The sequence below is a fragment of the Amia ocellicauda genome, chromosome 15 (genome assembly GCF_036373705.1).
Source record: "Amia ocellicauda isolate fAmiCal2 chromosome 15, fAmiCal2.hap1, whole genome shotgun sequence".
Classification (NCBI taxonomy): Eukaryota; Metazoa; Chordata; class Actinopteri; order Amiiformes; family Amiidae; genus Amia; species Amia ocellicauda.
The window spans coordinates 2,743,754-2,760,834 of record NC_089864.1 but is presented as its reverse complement, the minus strand read 5'-3'; the positions used below and the strand labels follow the sequence as shown (position 1 = coordinate 2,760,834).

The 17,081-nt window shown below is 41.2% G+C and overlaps 1 protein-coding gene across 1 annotated transcript; it reads right to left on the bottom strand.

Moving 5' to 3' along the window:
- Nucleotides 1–7,267: 7,267 nt before the first annotated feature.
- On the bottom strand, nucleotides 7,268–15,912 carry LOC136771806 (C-type mannose receptor 2-like). Its single transcript, XM_066724334.1, has 5 exons — nucleotides 15,866–15,912; nucleotides 15,012–15,398; nucleotides 8,436–8,786; nucleotides 7,873–7,961; nucleotides 7,268–7,676 (listed from the first exon to the last, which is right to left on the bottom strand). Exons 1-5 carry the CDS (start codon nucleotides 15,900–15,902, stop codon nucleotides 7,554–7,556), a joined length of 987 nt encoding a protein of 328 aa, XP_066580431.1. The 5' UTR covers nucleotides 15,903–15,912; the 3' UTR covers nucleotides 7,268–7,553.
- Between the last annotated feature and the right edge of the window lie 1,169 nt (nucleotides 15,913–17,081).

The following is a 17,081-nucleotide window of genomic DNA, read 5'->3' as shown; positions in this document are numbered from 1 at the left end:
CGTGCCCTAATAATGCCCCTTCTTTCAAAGTCACTTGGACCCTTTCCTCTTGCCATCTTGATACAAAATCAAGGTTAATTGGGCCTGCTCAGCATTTTTATACATACCATTGAGCATGATAGGATGTTAATTGCTTAATTGTATCATGCAGTACAACTGTTTAGAGGCATCCGCATTTGTTATGTTCCACCACTCATTTATTCAGGTTTTTCCTTTAATTTGTCACCCATAGAGCAATATATACCCATTAGTCTGCAACTCCCTCACTGCACAACTGGAGGTTCCTGTCTCCTGCTCACAGTGCAGCTCTAGGGCTTTTACTCTCCCTACGTCCTTGTGCAGAGATGACATATTAGACAGTATGGAAATTATGCAAAGACTGAAGCGTCATCCTGTTTTCAGTTCCACACAAAATAGGCAAAACACCATTGCCCTTGACACAATTGATTTGCTTGTTAACTTTCACAAATTGCCTACAATCATGTCCCCATATCACATTTCCAATCAGTAACTGCATATATTGACTGTGGGTGTGATTTAAACTCTCTTAGTATCAACAAGGCTGTTACCACATATTCTAGTTGACTTCGTGATATCGAGGGACTGGAAATACAGGGAGCAGCTGGGAACAGCTCTGGACTAGAGTCGTGAAGATCATTTAAACACAGAACAGTGTAGGAGTCCGTCTGTTATTGAAGTTCTTATTCAAGAGACAAATATATCAAAATTGCAACATGAGGGAGGAGAGAAGGAGGAACAAAGTTCTTCAATTGGCTCAAAGTATATATATATATATATATATATATATATATATATATATAAAAAACTAGGAGCAACAACATAAATACACTTGTCACTAGGATACATAAGAATAAAAAAACAATGTAGAAAAACATGTTTGTTTTTTCCAGCTATGTTCAAAAGGAATAAGAAATCATTATGTACAATTAAATGCAAATCCTTACCTGCTTACACTATCAATAAAAATGTATTTCCAGTCTGGTTCTGTGTCTCTGTATGTCTGTGTCTCTGTCTCAGTGCTCTCTTTGTCTGTGCATCTCTGTTAGTGTGATGCTCTGCAATATTAACATGTTTGTCTCCTGGGCTGACAGCCTCTCTCTCTGGCACTACATGCAAATCTATTCTCTCGGTTTGCAATGAGTTCCCATCAGTGCAGCATCAGGGGACACTGGAGTGGAACAGTGATTTCCATAGAGTGGAGAGGTGCTGTCTCTCCCTGAGGCCCCTGCTCACACCCTCAGTGGGGTGATAATGACAGGCACTGGTCTGCAGCCCTGGACCTGGAGAGAGACAGTACAGCAGGGTCTACAGCACTGGTCCTAGAGATCTACAGGTTTCCATAGTCTGGTTCTGTGTGTCTCTCTCTCTGTTTGTGTCTCTCTGTCTCAGTGCTCTCTCTCTGTATCTGTGTCTCTCTTTTATGATATTCTTGTACTCCATGATCCATTTGATTCACTCAATTCCCTTTCTATTCAAATGACCTTCAGGGGATGCCATAAAGCAGCAGACATGGTAAGATATATCTTGCTGTCACCAGTAACATCCTCACAACTGTGACTGGCCAGATAGCTCCTGTAAAACACACACAAACAATATTCGGATTCTGTCACAGAAAGACCTAAAAGTAAATTAGCAGTTATTTTTTTGTGGATGTAGCTAGCTGATGTAGCCCAATGTTCGCTGCTAGCTCAGTAAGGCGACACCATCATTGGCATTGTACTAGCAATACTAAAGTCAATAAAATAGTTTGCTAACTTAGCTTAGATTGTTAGAATATTTTTCTACAAGCAGTAGAAAAAAGTATATCTATCTATCCAGATTTATCATCCAGATTTATTTTAAAACAAGTTTTCAACTGCTTCGTTAATATTCTGCTAAAATAAAAAAATATGTTCATATTCTGCAAGAATCATTAGCTGTTTTTTTCATTCATAAGTAGTACATTGACTACACAAACATGCTATTTTACATTCAACGCTTTCTTATCTTTACACAGGAGCAATATTATTTTCGGGAGGAGCAAAAATAGAAGTCCATCCTCCTGTTGATGATGAGAACACAAGACAAACTACCTCTATCTGGAGGACATAGTGACTGCATTCGCACACACCAAGGCTAGTAAACAACATTTCTAAAATCAATACTTATTGATGATCCTCATTGCTGCTAAATATAGAAATATTGTGAAAATTAAAATGTTTACATGTCATGTATATATGCTTCATCCCTAATCTACACTTACATTGTTTGCCATCAGAGATTGTCATCCCCAAATTCTAACCTGCCTTTCTCATTTCCTAGCATCAATTATCCACTTGACATTCCACAGCACCATGTGCACTCGCAACATTCACCTCCACTCTCATTGGATCAGCAGCTCACATCCCTGTCTCCTGCCTCACTCTGCTCTGTATTTAAACCCCCTGTTGATTGCAATCTATGCTAAGTCTTGACTGTGGGCCTGCTTTTGATTAGTGGGTTTCCCTGGACGTCCGCATTTGAACAATTGAAGCAAATTACAATGATAAGATGGGAATTCATTAAAATACAGCAAAAATTTCACTTATTGCTACCATTTTTTGATTTTTTTTTTAGAGTGACATTACCACAATAGACAAGTGATACCTTAGTCATGAACACTATAGACAACTTCTCCACCTGCCTCACCCCCAAAAGTGCAATATACATCCCTGTTCACTGCAAGAGGGATTGGTATTAGTGAACAAAATAGGGTTACCTCAATATAGAACAATAAAGAAAATGCCTGATTGGACAGAATGTGTACACAACCCCCCAAAATCACTGGAATGCATCTTTAACACTGTATATTAAGAAGCTCCTTAGGTAAAGTTACTGCTCCACTAATAATTAGTTATGGTAACCCTACCTAGCTCTGGTTATCTAATTTCCATTAAGAGGACACAGTGTTATGACCTCAACAAAATATTTAATTGCAAAAAAATGTAATGTGTTCATGTCTGAACAAGATGTCATGAGTGTAACATTCAATCCCTGGACACTTATCAAACATTACAGTACAAATGTATAAAAATAGATCAGATAAAAAACACGTATTTGTTCAATACATTGTTGCATGGTAAAAAGCAAAAATGCTTTACCAAGTAAAAAAAATGGTGCTAAAACATAATACATAAACCATAAATAACATGAACGATGAGTATCATGTTTGTTTCAGTTAATAAATTAATGTATATAAAAGTTTTACCTTTTCAGAAACAAAATGCAATTATATGAAAATACATTTTAACACTATACCAAGGTAAACTAGTATAAATATAAAACTATGAAGAAACCATAACAACTTAACACTAGTGATTTGAGGTGTTTGAATATGTCCAGTCTGCTGTTACCCACGTCTGTCACAGCTGTCACCGTAAATGTAAATGTCTAAAACATCCTATTTATTTTCTATTAATAATCGCTCTCCACAAACATTACTTTTCGCTGTCATGTCAATCAGTGTTGCCAGGTCCTCTCCATAATTTCCCCCCAATCTGGTCCTAAAAATCCCCCAAATCACATATTTCCCCCCAAAACAAAGTGAGGGCAGAGGGGTGCTGCTGCTGAGGTCCAGGGGGGTCACTGTTGCAGTGAGGTCCCCACATTAAAAAAATTATCCCTCAACATTTCCCCCATACAAATGTTGCTCCCAAATTTCTCATCTCAACCTAACCTTTTCCTTTTGTAGATTGTTAAAAACCCAACAAAATAAAACCTTCCTGACTGGTTGTTGAAGTCTTTACAGCTGTTAGTCATTAAAAAACAATAGTGTTCACAAATGTCAAGCCTTTTTGAACAACTATCACCTCACACATCATCATTCATGTCTGATCGAATCCTAGCCTTGCCAGAGCAGAAGGGTTAGACACGCACCCGGGATCTGTAGTTCAGTGTTGGAAAAAGGAAGAGCAAGGCAAGTCCTGGAAATTGTTAGATATTTAAAAAATCCATCCGGACGTAATTAATAAAGAGGGAACAAAAGAGAGTTAAGTCAGCTAGATTTAAAAAAAAATAATATATATATATATATATTCTTTATGGATGAATTAGTGTTCAAGACACTGTTCTTACATTTAGGAAATATTACACTATAATGTTATTATTTATATTATTAATAATAATGTTAGTAGTAGCAGTAGTATGTATTAAGAGTAGAAGTTTTGTTAGTGGTTGTTGAAATTTTTTCCTCAACTGTCACGATCTTTGGCCGTCGACACATTTTGTGATGGGAATTCTTTATTAAACTCTATATTAAATTGACAATCATTAGTCTGGCTGTAAATGGAAACATATGCTGCCGGACTGGTGTCAAGGACAGGGTGCTGAATGCACACACAGCACCCAACAGGATACAAGCCCATGTAAATCAGGTTCTTTCACTGCGTATTGAATGTTAATGTGCAGCTGTTGGTACTGGAACAATATAACCTGGACCAGGACCTAATCCCAACACTAAGTATCTCTGTAAGCAAAATCAGGTTATAATAATAAAAATCATGCTATAAAAACAGTGGTATTCAAGCTGGTGGTACAAACTGTACTCTTATGGGAAAACCATGAATTAAGTACAGTGATTGAGAGCCCTGTGGTCATTAGTGTGACAGGTAGGACAGACACAGGTTGGGCCGGGGGCACTGCTGTATCTGTATCTGTGTGTGATATTGTGTGTGTGTGTGTCTGTGTGTGTCTGTGTGTGTGTTTGCATGGTATACAAATTTCAGATTGTAAATCTCAGTATTGATTAAAAAAATGTATATGTCAATATCCTGCATTTAGAATTAATGTAATGCAGACATCCCAAAGGGCTAAATGTTCTGAGCTTTTGGGTGAATTTTATAATAGCACTTTTAGACTTTTTAGAAAGTTTACAAACAAGAGGAGGCCATTTGCCCCTTCGTGCTTGTTTGGTGTCCATTAATAACTCAGTGATCAAGGATCCTATCCAGTCTGTTTTTGAATGTTCCCAAATTGTCTCTTCAGCCACATCGCTGGGGAGTTTGTTCAGATTGTGACGCCTCTCTGTGTGAAGAAGTGTCTCCTGTTTTCTGTCTTGAATGCCTTGAAGCCCAATTTCCATTTGTGTCCCCGGGTGCGTGTGTCCCTGCTGATCTGGAAAAGCTTCTCTGGTTTGATGTGGCCGATGCCTTTCATGATTTTGAAGACTTGGATCAAGTCCCCACGTAGTCTCCTCTGTTCCAGGGTGAGAAGGTTCAGGTCCTCAGTCTCTCAGTAGGACATTCCCTTCAGACCTGGAATAAGTCTGGTTGCTCTCCTCTGAACTGCCTCTAGAGCAGCGATATCTTTCTTGAAGTGTGGAGCCCAGAACTGTCCACAGTATCCAGATGAGCTCTAACTAGTGCATTGTACCGTCTGAATATCATTGCCCTTGATCTCAATTCAATTTGACAATATACCCTAACGCTCTGTTTGTATTTTTTATTGCTTCCCCACATTGTTTGGATGGAGAAAGTGAGGAGTCCACATAGACTCCTAGGTCTTTCTCATGCGTTACTTAATCTAGTTCTATTCCTCCCATAGTGTAATTGTAGTGGACATTTTTGTTACCTGCATGTGATACCTTGCACTTGTTCACATTGAATTTCATCTGCCAGGTGTCGGCCCACAAATGAATATTAGTCCCTCTGAATAGCCTGTGCTGCCAAGATTGTATCTGCTGAGCCACCTATTTTAGAATCATCTGCAAATTTGACAAGATTGCTAACTTTCCCAGAGTCAAGATCATTAATATAGATTAGAGAAAGCACAGGTCAGTTAGAAGCGACTCCTCTAATCAACACTCTATGTTTTATATACATCAACCAGTTCATAATCCATCTACTTACATTACCCTGAATGCCTACAGCTTCCAATTTGAGGATCAGTCTTTGGTGTGGAACCTTATCAAAAGCTTTCTGAAAATCTAAGTATATCATATCATAAGCTTTCACATGATCTACAGCTGCAGCTGCATGTTCAAAAAACTCCAATAAATTAGTAAGACATGATCTGCCTCTTCTTAACCCATGTTGACTATCTCCAAGAATATGGTTTTCATTAAGATGCTCCTCTATTTTCTGTCTAATCATTTTCTCCAACATTTTACAAGTGATGCAGGTGAGACTGATTGGTCTGTAATTTCCTGGCTCAGTTTTGTCCTCTTTCTTGTGGATTGGTGTGACATTTGCTGTCTTCCAGTCAGTTGGCACATCCCCTGTTCTAAGTGTCATTTGGAATATTTGAGTTAATGGCCCATAAATAATTTCCCTAATTTCTTTAAGTACTGTTGCAATGATCCCATCTGGCCCAGGTGATTTGTTTGTTTTTAATTCTGCTAGTCACTTTAATACCTCTTCTTCATTTAACCTGATCTCTCTCAGAGTTTGACATGTACTCATTGTTAACCTGTGGCATGTTATCCAATTTTTATTTTCTGCAGTTACGACTTACTGTAACCCAGCAGTTCTCTACGCTGTCCTGCTCTATGGTGTCAACTCTCCTAGGTTTTGGCTGCACACCATCTCTCTTATGGGCTGATAGACTAATTATTCTATATCACTAATACAACACAGATCAACAAGCTGAGCCTCAAGATTATGGACGTTGACATCTAGGACTTCAACATGCTAACAACATTCATAAATTAAATCTTCTTGGAGGAGTTCATCCGGAAAGGTAATCATTCTGCAAACTTGACACTGTAGTGGCCACATGCTTGTAAAGTTTGAAAGTTTTTTTGTTTTGGTCTCTTGGTTTCTGTCCCCTAGTCAACTGCTCAACTTTTTTCTTTCTGAGAAACAGCACAGCTCTTTCTCAACAGCAGCTTTAAGTAGTTTGTCTACCTGTCCCCAATTCACTGGCTAAAACTGGATCCACCTGGCACAACTCACTTAACAGGTGATTAATCTCAGCTGCTAGACGGGGCTCTGACTAAACCGACGACGGCAGCATACAGACATGTAAAGCTGTTATTGTTGTTGTTTTTTGTTGTTGTATTTTAAGTCACGTTTCTTATGGTTTATTCTAATTTTCATTCATTACAATTGTACTTTTTATTAAATTATAATAATTATGACATAGTACAGTATGGAGAGTTTATGGTTGTTTACAGTAGTTTGGGCAATAAGAGCATTTCTATCAGATTTATTACAGTTCTTTATTAGCAGTAATGGTAATCAATAAAACAATGCATGACAATTTGAAACTCATAAAATATTATATAGTAGGTAATCATATTAAGCTTTACATTTTAAATCTAATCAGATTGGTCAGGAGCAAAACTAACTAAAAATAATTGGAACAATTTAAAATTCAACCTCCATAAAATACAATCCACTTCTACAAGAAAATTAAAAACAGACATTATTTAACTTTCTAGTGTTATAGTTCTTATTGTAAGATTAAACTAATGGTCTATAGTCCTAGACTCTCCACAATCTGCACTAATAGAGCTACACACTGCATTATATCCTATAGACCTCAGTGATGTATTTTTGTGTCAGCTGGGCAGCACATTAGCACTGGGGCTCCAGTGTCTCTCCTCCTTCCTCCTGGTGGAAAACCTGCCTGTCCGGCTGCTCTCTCCAGCGCAGTGTGGTGTCCTCCGGCAGACCGAGCTTGAGCCATTCACTCTTGATCTGAAAACACAGCAGCAGCACATGACTGGAGCAGCACTGTGGCCAAGGGCACAGAGTGGAGGCAGCAGAGCTGTGCTGTGATTGTTTAATGATGAAACGTATCAATAAATAATGCTCCACATTCCCCCTCCCTCTCTCACAGTCACAGGGTCATCTGGTCCTCAGCACTCAGGGTCACAGCCAGGGCGTCACTCACCTGCTCTAAGAGTGTCTCTCTCACTGCAGGTGTGTTGGGGTTCACACCACGTTTCCCCAGGAAATGCAGCTTCATTACTTCTCTGTTCTCTGTGGAGACCAACAGATCCATCGTTACAGCACACACCCTCACAGACCTTTAGCATCCTTAGTGACGTAACCTTCTGCCCCTTACAGGCGACGCTCTGAGGTGAGTGTTCAGCAGGTGTGTGTCTGTCTGTCAGTGAGGGACAGAGTGACTGGGCTGTGTGAGCACCAGCCGGAGAGAGAGTGATGAAGGAGAGAGACTGTGAGGTGATGTCAGCTGTGCTGCAGTGCAGTGAGCTGCTGTGTGTGGAGGCAGGTGAGGGGAGCAGCAGGTAGAGGTGAGGAGGGGCTGGTGTGACATCAGTCCAGGTGGAGTGGGGGAGAGGAGGAGGGTGGAGGTGTGATGAGATGAAGTGTGTTGGTGTGAGAGAGGAGGTGTGGAGGGCTGAGCTGCAGTGAGGTGGGGTGAAGGGCGCTGGGTGGAGGTGAGGTGACCCTCAGCCAGCCTCTCTAACCCAGGAGCTCAGGTCAACTCACCATGGTAGCAGAAGAAAGGATGACTATCAGTGCAAGGATTATCACCCCATGTCCCGGGGACAAGGATCTGTAGGCACACTGTACCACAGTTCTCATTTCCTGCATAATTGTTGGGTTCAGTTGTGTACCAGTTGCGGAATGAGAAGTTCCTCTGGTCTGACCACTTCCAGGGATCGCTGAACAGACCGATCCACACAGTCTGCCCATTCGCTGCTTTCTTCACCTCCTCATTCTCACTCTGGTTCCTCACACTGACCAAGTCTGTGTGTTTCTCTCTACAGAATCTCTGCGCCTCTGTCCAGTTCATCGTTTTGTCAATCAGGACGTATCTCTGTGTGTCCTTACTGGTCTCTGTGAAGACAAAGCCCAGCTGGTTCAGACTGTGACACGTTTCTTGTGCTGAATTTATTTTACGGACTGGTAACACTTTATTAGTATCCATTATAAGCAATCTAATAACATGTTATTAATTGTTATTTTTGTTATATGCTATTAATACAAGCAAGACTTTTAGACTTTTTTTGTTTTGCTGTAATATATTGTATACACTCACCTAAAGGATTATTAGGAACACCTGTTCAATTTCTCATTAGTGCAATTATCTAACCAACCAATCACATGGCAGTTGCTTCAATGCATTTAGGGGTGTGGTCCTGGTCAAGATAATCTCCTGAACTCCAAACTGAATGTCTGAATGGGAAAGAAAGGTGATTTAAGCAATTTTGAGCGTGGCATGGTTGTTGGTGTCAGACGGGCCGGTCTGAGTATTTCACAATCTGCTCAGTTACTGGGATTTTCACGCACAACCATTTCTAGGGTTTACAAAGAATGGTGTGAAAAGGGAAAAACATCCAGTATGCGGCAGTCCTGTGGGCGAAAATGCCTTATTGATGTTAGAGGTCAGAGGAGAATGGGCCGACTGATTCAAGCTGATAGAAGAGCAACTTTGACTGAAATAACCACTCGTTACAACCGAGGTATGCAGCAAAGCATTTGTGAAGCCACAATACGTACAACCTTGAGGCGGATGGGCTACAACAGCAGGAGACCCCACCGGGTACCACTCATCTCCACTACAAATAGGAAAAAGAGGCTACAATTTGCACAAGCTCACCAAAATTGGACAGTTGAAGACTGGAAAAATGTTGCCTGGTCTGATGAGTCTCGATTTCTGTTGACACATTCAGATGGTAGAGTCAGAATTTGGCGTAAACAGAATGAGAACATGGATCCATCATGCCTTGTTACCACTGTGCAGGCTGGTGGTGGTGGTGTAATGGTGTGGGGGATGTTTTCTTGGCACACTTTAGGCCCCTTAGAGCCAATTGGGCATCGTTTAAATGCCACGGCCTACCTGAGCATTGTTTCTGACCATGTCCATCCCTTTATGACCACCATGTACCCATCCTCTGATGGCTACTTCCAGCAGGATAATGCACCATGTCACAAAGGTCGAATCATTTCAAATTGGTTTCTTGAACATGACAATGAGTTCACTGTACTAAACTGGCCCCCACAGTCACCAGATCTCAACCCAATAGAGCATCTTTGGGATGTGGTGGAACAGGAGCTTCGTGCCCTGGATGTGCATCCCACAAATCTCCATCAACTGCAATATGCTATCCTATCAATATGGGCCAACATTTCTAAAGAATGCTTTCAGCACCTTGTTGAATCAATGCCACGTAGAATTAAGGCAGTTCTGAAGGCGAAAGGGGGTCAAACACAGTATTAGTATGGTGTTCCTAATAATCCTTTAGGTGAGTGAATTTTTAGGGACATATTTTATAAGAAGTATTACAACATGACATTACACACCAACAACAAACTATTATAATGCACCATGCAGTTTATTAGCTGCTATAACATATGTTATAGAGCTATTTAATAATATATTTTATATATTACTACTTTGTTATAGCTCTACCTATAAGGTAAGCTTATAAGTTCCATTTATAAATCAATTTAACTGATGTATCTCTGAAATGTGACACGTTTTGCCCCTATTCTATTCTAATTATAATATAGTAAGACATTGTGTTTTATTTGTATATTTCACATTACTTTGCCAGGACACCCGATTTTCACGATTCTACATGCATGGAACCACCTAGTAGAAGACAATTTAATGCAACTGAGGTGAGTGGGGATCCCCCATGGAAGCTCCCGGAAACAAAGGCATATGCATTGAGCCTTCATGAGCCTTGTAAGGTTTAAAGAAGGGCATATAGGCTTCTGGAGTGCCGGGAAAGCATAGGATAAAGCAGCGTTTATATGCTACTAATGGGGAACAGCAGTAGTTGTTCCACAGACTACAATGGGGGCTATATCGTTTGTTTGTTTGCTTTGTTTCTGGGTGCTACAGGGGTAGCCCCCACTCACCTCGATTGGCATACAATTTTCTTCTACTAGGCACTTTGGTGCATGTCGAATCGTGAGGATCGGGTGGCCAGGAATTCTGATGCATTACAAAACAAAATATATAGGCTCAGCAAGTTTTGTCTTCACTTTTTATATCCTACAAAACATGCAACTCGTATAGAAACATTACATATCCCAATGAAAATAGGATTTCCTCACCTTCCTTCCAGACCTGTGGATATTAATGGGTTTAAAATGAATCTGTATAGTATGGAGGGTGTGGTGTATAAACAGCACAGCTGAAACTTCTCATGCACGTGCCATTAAAAACATGAAAATTCAACTCTGAAACCTGTCAGCTCTTCAAAGGGAATGCCTGCTGTATTTATTTTTGTTACGAGTTTTGGTGCTGTTTTGTCATGACGGCGGGATTTACAGGGAAGTGTGAATTGTTGGTCTCCATTGGTCCAGTAGGTTTGAGTGACGGTTCTTCCTGACCCAATCAGTGATCAGGTGGGCTGGTCTGACTTCAGCGCTGACTGACCCATAGACTGAGAGGAGCAACTACATGGCCTCGGTATTTAATTATAAACAAAGCATGCTTTTAATAAAAGTTGTAGACAATCGCCTTTACATATTACATGTGTTTATTTTATACAGCCTTTATTCTCATCTTTATCAATGGCGCCAGTAATTTTGTAGGTGACTGTCCATATATATATATATATACACCAATCAGACATAACATTATGACCACCTGCCTAATAGTGTGTAGGTCCCCCTTTTGCCACCAAAACAGAACTCCACTAGACCTCTGAAGGTGTGCTGTGGAATCTGGCACCAAGATGTTAGCAGCAGATCCTTTAAGTCCTGTAAGTTGCGAGGTGGGGCCTCCATGGATCGGACTTGTTTGTCCAGCACATCCCACAGATGCTCGATTGGATTGAGATCTGGGGAATTTGGAGGCCAAGTCAACACTCTGAACTCATGATTCATCAGACCAGGCCACCTTCTTCCATTGCTCCATGGTCCAGTTCTGATGCTCACGTGCCCATTGTAGGCGCTTTCGGCAGTGGACAGGGGTCAGCATGGGCACCCTGACTGGTCTGCAGCTACGCAGCCCCATACGCAACAAACTGCGATGCACTGTGTGTTCTGACACCTTTCTATCAGAACCAGCATTCACTTTTTCAGCAATTTGAGCTACAGTAGCTCATCTGTTGGATCGGACCACACGGGCCAGCCTTCGCTCCCCATGTGCATCAATGAGCCTTGGCCGCCCATGACCCTGTCGCTGGTTCACCGCTTTTCCTTCCTTGGACACTTTTGATAGGTACTGACCACTGCAGACCCGGAACCCCCCACAAGAGCTGCAGTTTTGGAGATGCTCTGACCCAGTCGTCTAGCCATCACAATGTGGCCCTTGTCAAAGTCGCTCAGATCCTTACGCTGCCCATTTTTCCTGCTTCTAACACATCAGCTTTGAGGACAAAATGTTCACTTGCTGTCTAATATATCCCACCCACTGACAGGTGCCATGATAACGAGATTATCAGTGTCATTCACTTCACCTGTCAGTGGTCCTAATGTTATGGCTGATCTTTATTATTTTTTGTTATTTGCTGATCGGTGTAGTTGTAGCGATAATGAAGGATTACAAATATAATTAAAATATACGATTCTTCATGCGATTGATCACAAAATTAGTCTCTGTTTTAAACATTTTAATAGTTTTAAGATAGTGTAAACAGGGGGAAGCTAAAAACAGTGCCATTTAAATAATTGTGAGAGAATTTAAAAGACATCGGAATATTTAATTTAAATCCAGGACGAATATTTCATGTTTGCGTGTATTTATAACAAAAAATGAAGTTATTTCGTCACGGCACATCGTATTGCAGTCCGATGCAGTGCTTTCTCCAGCAGCATTGTCGCGATCTTTTCAAACACTCTTAAATGTCTTTCTGGGCCAAGCAATTAATCCTGTGTGTCACTTTTCCACCATGCATTAATAACTGCTCCAGATTAATCATTTCCCAAGGTAAACACACATAGTCCTTCTTGTGAAAAGTTTCTAGCACATCTCTCATATCAGAGCGGCTGCCATCACTGTAGTCACAATGTCAGGATGCAGACGCGCTGCATCAGGACGTCACAGTACTGACCGGAACAGTGGGGACTCAGCCGGTACGATAGACGAAACTGTGCTCCTGAAACCAGTCCAGCACAGGCGGAGGTGCAGCTGAGCCCTAGTTGAAGCCCCCCGGCACAGCCACGCTGAGGTGCAGCTAAACGTAGGTAGCTCCTCCGGCTAAAGGACCCAGCTCCTCTCCCGGCTTCTTTTTCAACGCCGTCAGCTTCTCGAGCCAAGTGCTAGTTTGTTCTCTGTCACCTAATCGCTTTTGTAGGACTGTGATGTGGGCACTGAAGTCTTGTCGCTGCTCTTATGGCACATCCAGGAGGGCCTGTTGAGCTTTGCCATCTAAGGCCATGGCTAGCTGTCCAGCCATCTCTTCTGGGGTCCATTGTCCAGCCCATGCTACCAGCTGGAATTGGGCCTTGTAAGACTCCCAGTCCACCAAACTGTCATAACGTGCCATCCTGATCCTTGCACCCTCTCACAGTCTGGAGGTGCTGCCGATCCTCTGGACCTTGCGGTCTGGTGGTGCCCTCTGCTGGGGTCAGTTTTGCAGACATACAGCATATTGATTGTTTTGGTATAAGGGTTATAGAAGATTGATTTCCCATTTTAGTGTTTGTTTTAATTAATATTGTACTTAGATGTTTTATTTATTTTCTATATTTCATTTATTTGTTTCTTTAATTTTCAATTTAATTTATATGTATTGGCATTGTGCACTTACTCTGTGTCTACCCCATGCTTTCTGCAGATTTGCTGCTTTTATTTATAGCATATTAAAATGACAATGCTCTTGCACATAGTCAGTAAAAAAAAGTTGCACTTACATTTCTCAACATCAGTTGCAGTCCTCCATGTACCTTTGCCTTTTTTGGTAATCTCCCAACTCTTTTGATTTCTTATATGGGTGTATGTTTTGTGAAAACCTACTTTAAAGGCAATCTGCTAAATATGTTAAATATAATAGAGACATTGTGTGTGCATGCATGCATGCATGTGTGCGCTAAATTGAATTTTCAATGGACTTGTCCATCCATTGGTTCTCTTAATGTCATCACACATCCGACTACAACACTCAGCTCAGCACATCTTTTCTGTTTTTCCAGGCCATTGACATTTCTTGGTGGAAAATTACACTAGAGAAGCCTCTAAAAAGGACTGAAAATAACAAATAACAATCAAAATGAACTTAAAATTAATTAGATGGCTATACAAAAGAGGAGAATTGAGCAATTCTTCAGAATACCTAGCTATGCAATGTGTAATATACAAATAAAACTGATCTGGACAGTGATTCAATTAATTTAGGTTACATTTATTTGGTTTTACATTCTGAGTAAATGTGAGTAACACAAAATGAAAAGGAAGGGGATATATTATGTTTCTTTATGTAACAATAACTATTACTGGTGGCAGAAGTAACTATAACAAACAGCACTACAACTTCATCAGATCAGATTTTTAGTTGGTTTAGCCTAATAGCGGGATTTAATTTGCTAGCTTGCTACTATTGTTACCCTTCCAACATGTTTGTTTACCATTTTTCCATTGTTTGTTCATTCTCAAATTATCTGATTTTAGAGCAGGCTATGACATTTAAACCTTTTCAGTACAAGTTAATGTGCAAATGAATTATTTATTTTCAATAAAATTTGTGTCTTGGATAAATAAAATGTCATGCATCTTAAATTAGAGGGCTGTAAGCGAGGCTGTTACTAGCTGAATTATATTGTTTAGATTTATGTATCATTGTTCCACAGTCATTTGTGTTCATACATACACTGAGTTGCAGCCTAAATCGTATTTGTTCAAATTATTTAATCTTATACACAACCAGCTGCTTGTGACATGCTTACTTTGCTCTTGCCCCCCCTTTGCACCCCCATGTATGAAATCCTGGACATGCCACTGACTGCAAGGAGATGATTGTGAAAGATGGTCAATAAGTGGCACTAAGGGGAGCCTATATCAGCTTTGCGGTGCTGGAGGACTGATATACAGGTTGCACAGCCCAGTCCTGACAAACATGGGCCCTAGTTATTAGTATTAATGTGAAAACAGACAGAGGTGCTTACCTTGATAGCAAATGAAGGGACGGGGTAATGTGCAAGAAACATCAAACCAGCTACCATCAGTGTACATATCTACACAGTTCTCACTGCCACCCGAGTTATCGGGCTCCTTTGAGGACCAGTTGTGATACTCAGACTGCCCCACTCTGTAGAAATTACTGTCTCTCAGGGACCACTGCCATCTATTCTTTAGATAATACAGTCCTATCCAGGCCCGCCCTGTATAAGTGCTGTCTGCAGTGTTGAGCAGTCTGTCCAGTTCTTCTGCGTTATCAATGGAGGCCAGGTCAGTGTGTTTCTCTCGGCAATATCGTTGTGCATCAGTCCAGGTGAGGGGTTTGTTCACAAAGACATACTGACGAGCGAGACATGAGGAGAGACTGCAGAGCCCTGGAAACACACAACACAACACACACAGACTGTCACTCAGAGCAGAGACACACAGGGGCCCAGCAGCTGTGGGGCCAGCGGGGGCGGACAGTGGGTTTGTAGGAAACTGGGAGATCAATGTGTCCTCTTGTGTCTTTAGTGTTGTAATGTTGGATATCACTGAGTGTCCTACAGCAATGCTGGTGAGTCAGTGTGGAGAGTAAGTCAGTGCTGATTCGGGGTCTCTAGTTGTGGGTGTAGCTGTGCTGGTGCTGTGGAGTCCTGGCTGTGTGACAGTGTTGCTGGTCAGTGTTGCTGCTGAGAGACTGGGCCCAGTCAGCAGAAGGACACTGGCTCAGGGCTGCAGTCCCGTCACTGTAGTGGGTGATGTTGGGCCAATACTGGGCCAACCATGTGAGGTGATGTGATCAGGGCTGTTCCTGTCAGATTGTGTGTCAGACACAGTCAGGAACACAGGGGACACTGACCTGAGAACAGCAGGATGAGAAACACCCTCCGCTCCATGACTGGCCTGTCAGTCTGCAAACACAGGGACACAGGTTAGTGCTCACTGGCAGGACAGGAGATGCCTGGTGCACAGCATTGGGGGTAGTTAGTAATGTTACATGCTACCGTAATAATATTACTTGTCTTAATAACGAGTTAACATAACGCATTACAGTTTTATTTGAAGTAATAATATTAGTGACATTCCGTAAAAGTTAACAAGAGATTTCTGGCTACATTCTAAATCAAATGTAATCTAAAGTATGTGTTGTTTAAAGTGGAAGAAAGTAGCAGTAAATTGAACAAGATTTTCTTAGATAAAAAGAACATAAGAAAGTTTACAAATGAGAGGAGGCCATTCAACCCATCCAAGGATACTGTCAATGGGGAGTTTGTTCAGATTGTGTGGCCTTTCTGTGTGAAGAAGTGTCTCCTGTTTCTTGTCTTGAATGTCTTGAAGCCCAATTTCCATTTGTGTCCCCAGGTGCATGTGTCCCCCACATAGTCTCCTCTGTTCCAGGGTGAAAAGGTTCAGTTCCTCAGTCTCTCAGTAGGACATTCCCTTCAGACCTGGAATAAGTCTGGTTGCTCTCCTCTGAACTGCCTCTAGAGCAGCGATATCTTTCTTGAAGTGTGGAGCCCAGAACTGTCCACAGTATCCAGATGAGCTCTAACTAGTGCATTGTACAGTCTGAACATCACTGCCCTTGTTTTCAATTCTACACTTTTGACAATATACCCTAGCATCCTGTTTGCCTTTTATATTGCTTCCCAACACTGTTTAGATGGAGAAAGTGAGGAGTCCATGTAGACTCCTAGGTCTTTCTCATGTGTTACTACATCTAGTTCTGTTCCTCCCATAGTGTCATTATAGTGGACATTTGTGTTACCTGCATGTATTACCTTGCAATTGTCCACATTGAATTTCATCTGCCAGGTGTCGGCCCACAACTGAATATTCCCTTTGAAAAACCTGTGCTGCCGAGATTGTATCTGCTGAGCCACCTATTTTATTATCATCTGCAAATTTGACAAGTTTGCTAAGTTTCCCTAAATCCCTACATTTCCCTGTGTCAAGATCATTAATATAGATTAGAAAAAGCACAGGCCCTAGTACTGATCCCTGTGGAACTCCACTAACAACCTCACTCCAGTTAGAAGCGACTCCTCTAATCGACATCATCTATACATTCTATA

Excerpts from the sequence above, each read along its gene's own strand:
- LOC136771806 (XM_066724334.1), bottom strand. The coding sequence starts at position 15,902 with ATGGAGCGGAGGGTGTTTCTCATCCTGCTGTTCTCAG. Across the intron at positions 15,399-15,865 it reads TCTCATCCTGCTGTTCTCAG|GGCTCTGCAGTCTCTCCTCA; the intron begins GTCAGTGTCCCC and ends GTGTGTTTCCAG. Across the intron at positions 7,677-7,872 it reads GAGAGACACTCTTAGAGCAG|ATCAAGAGTGAATGGCTCAA; the intron begins GTGAGTGACGCC and ends CTGTGTTTTCAG.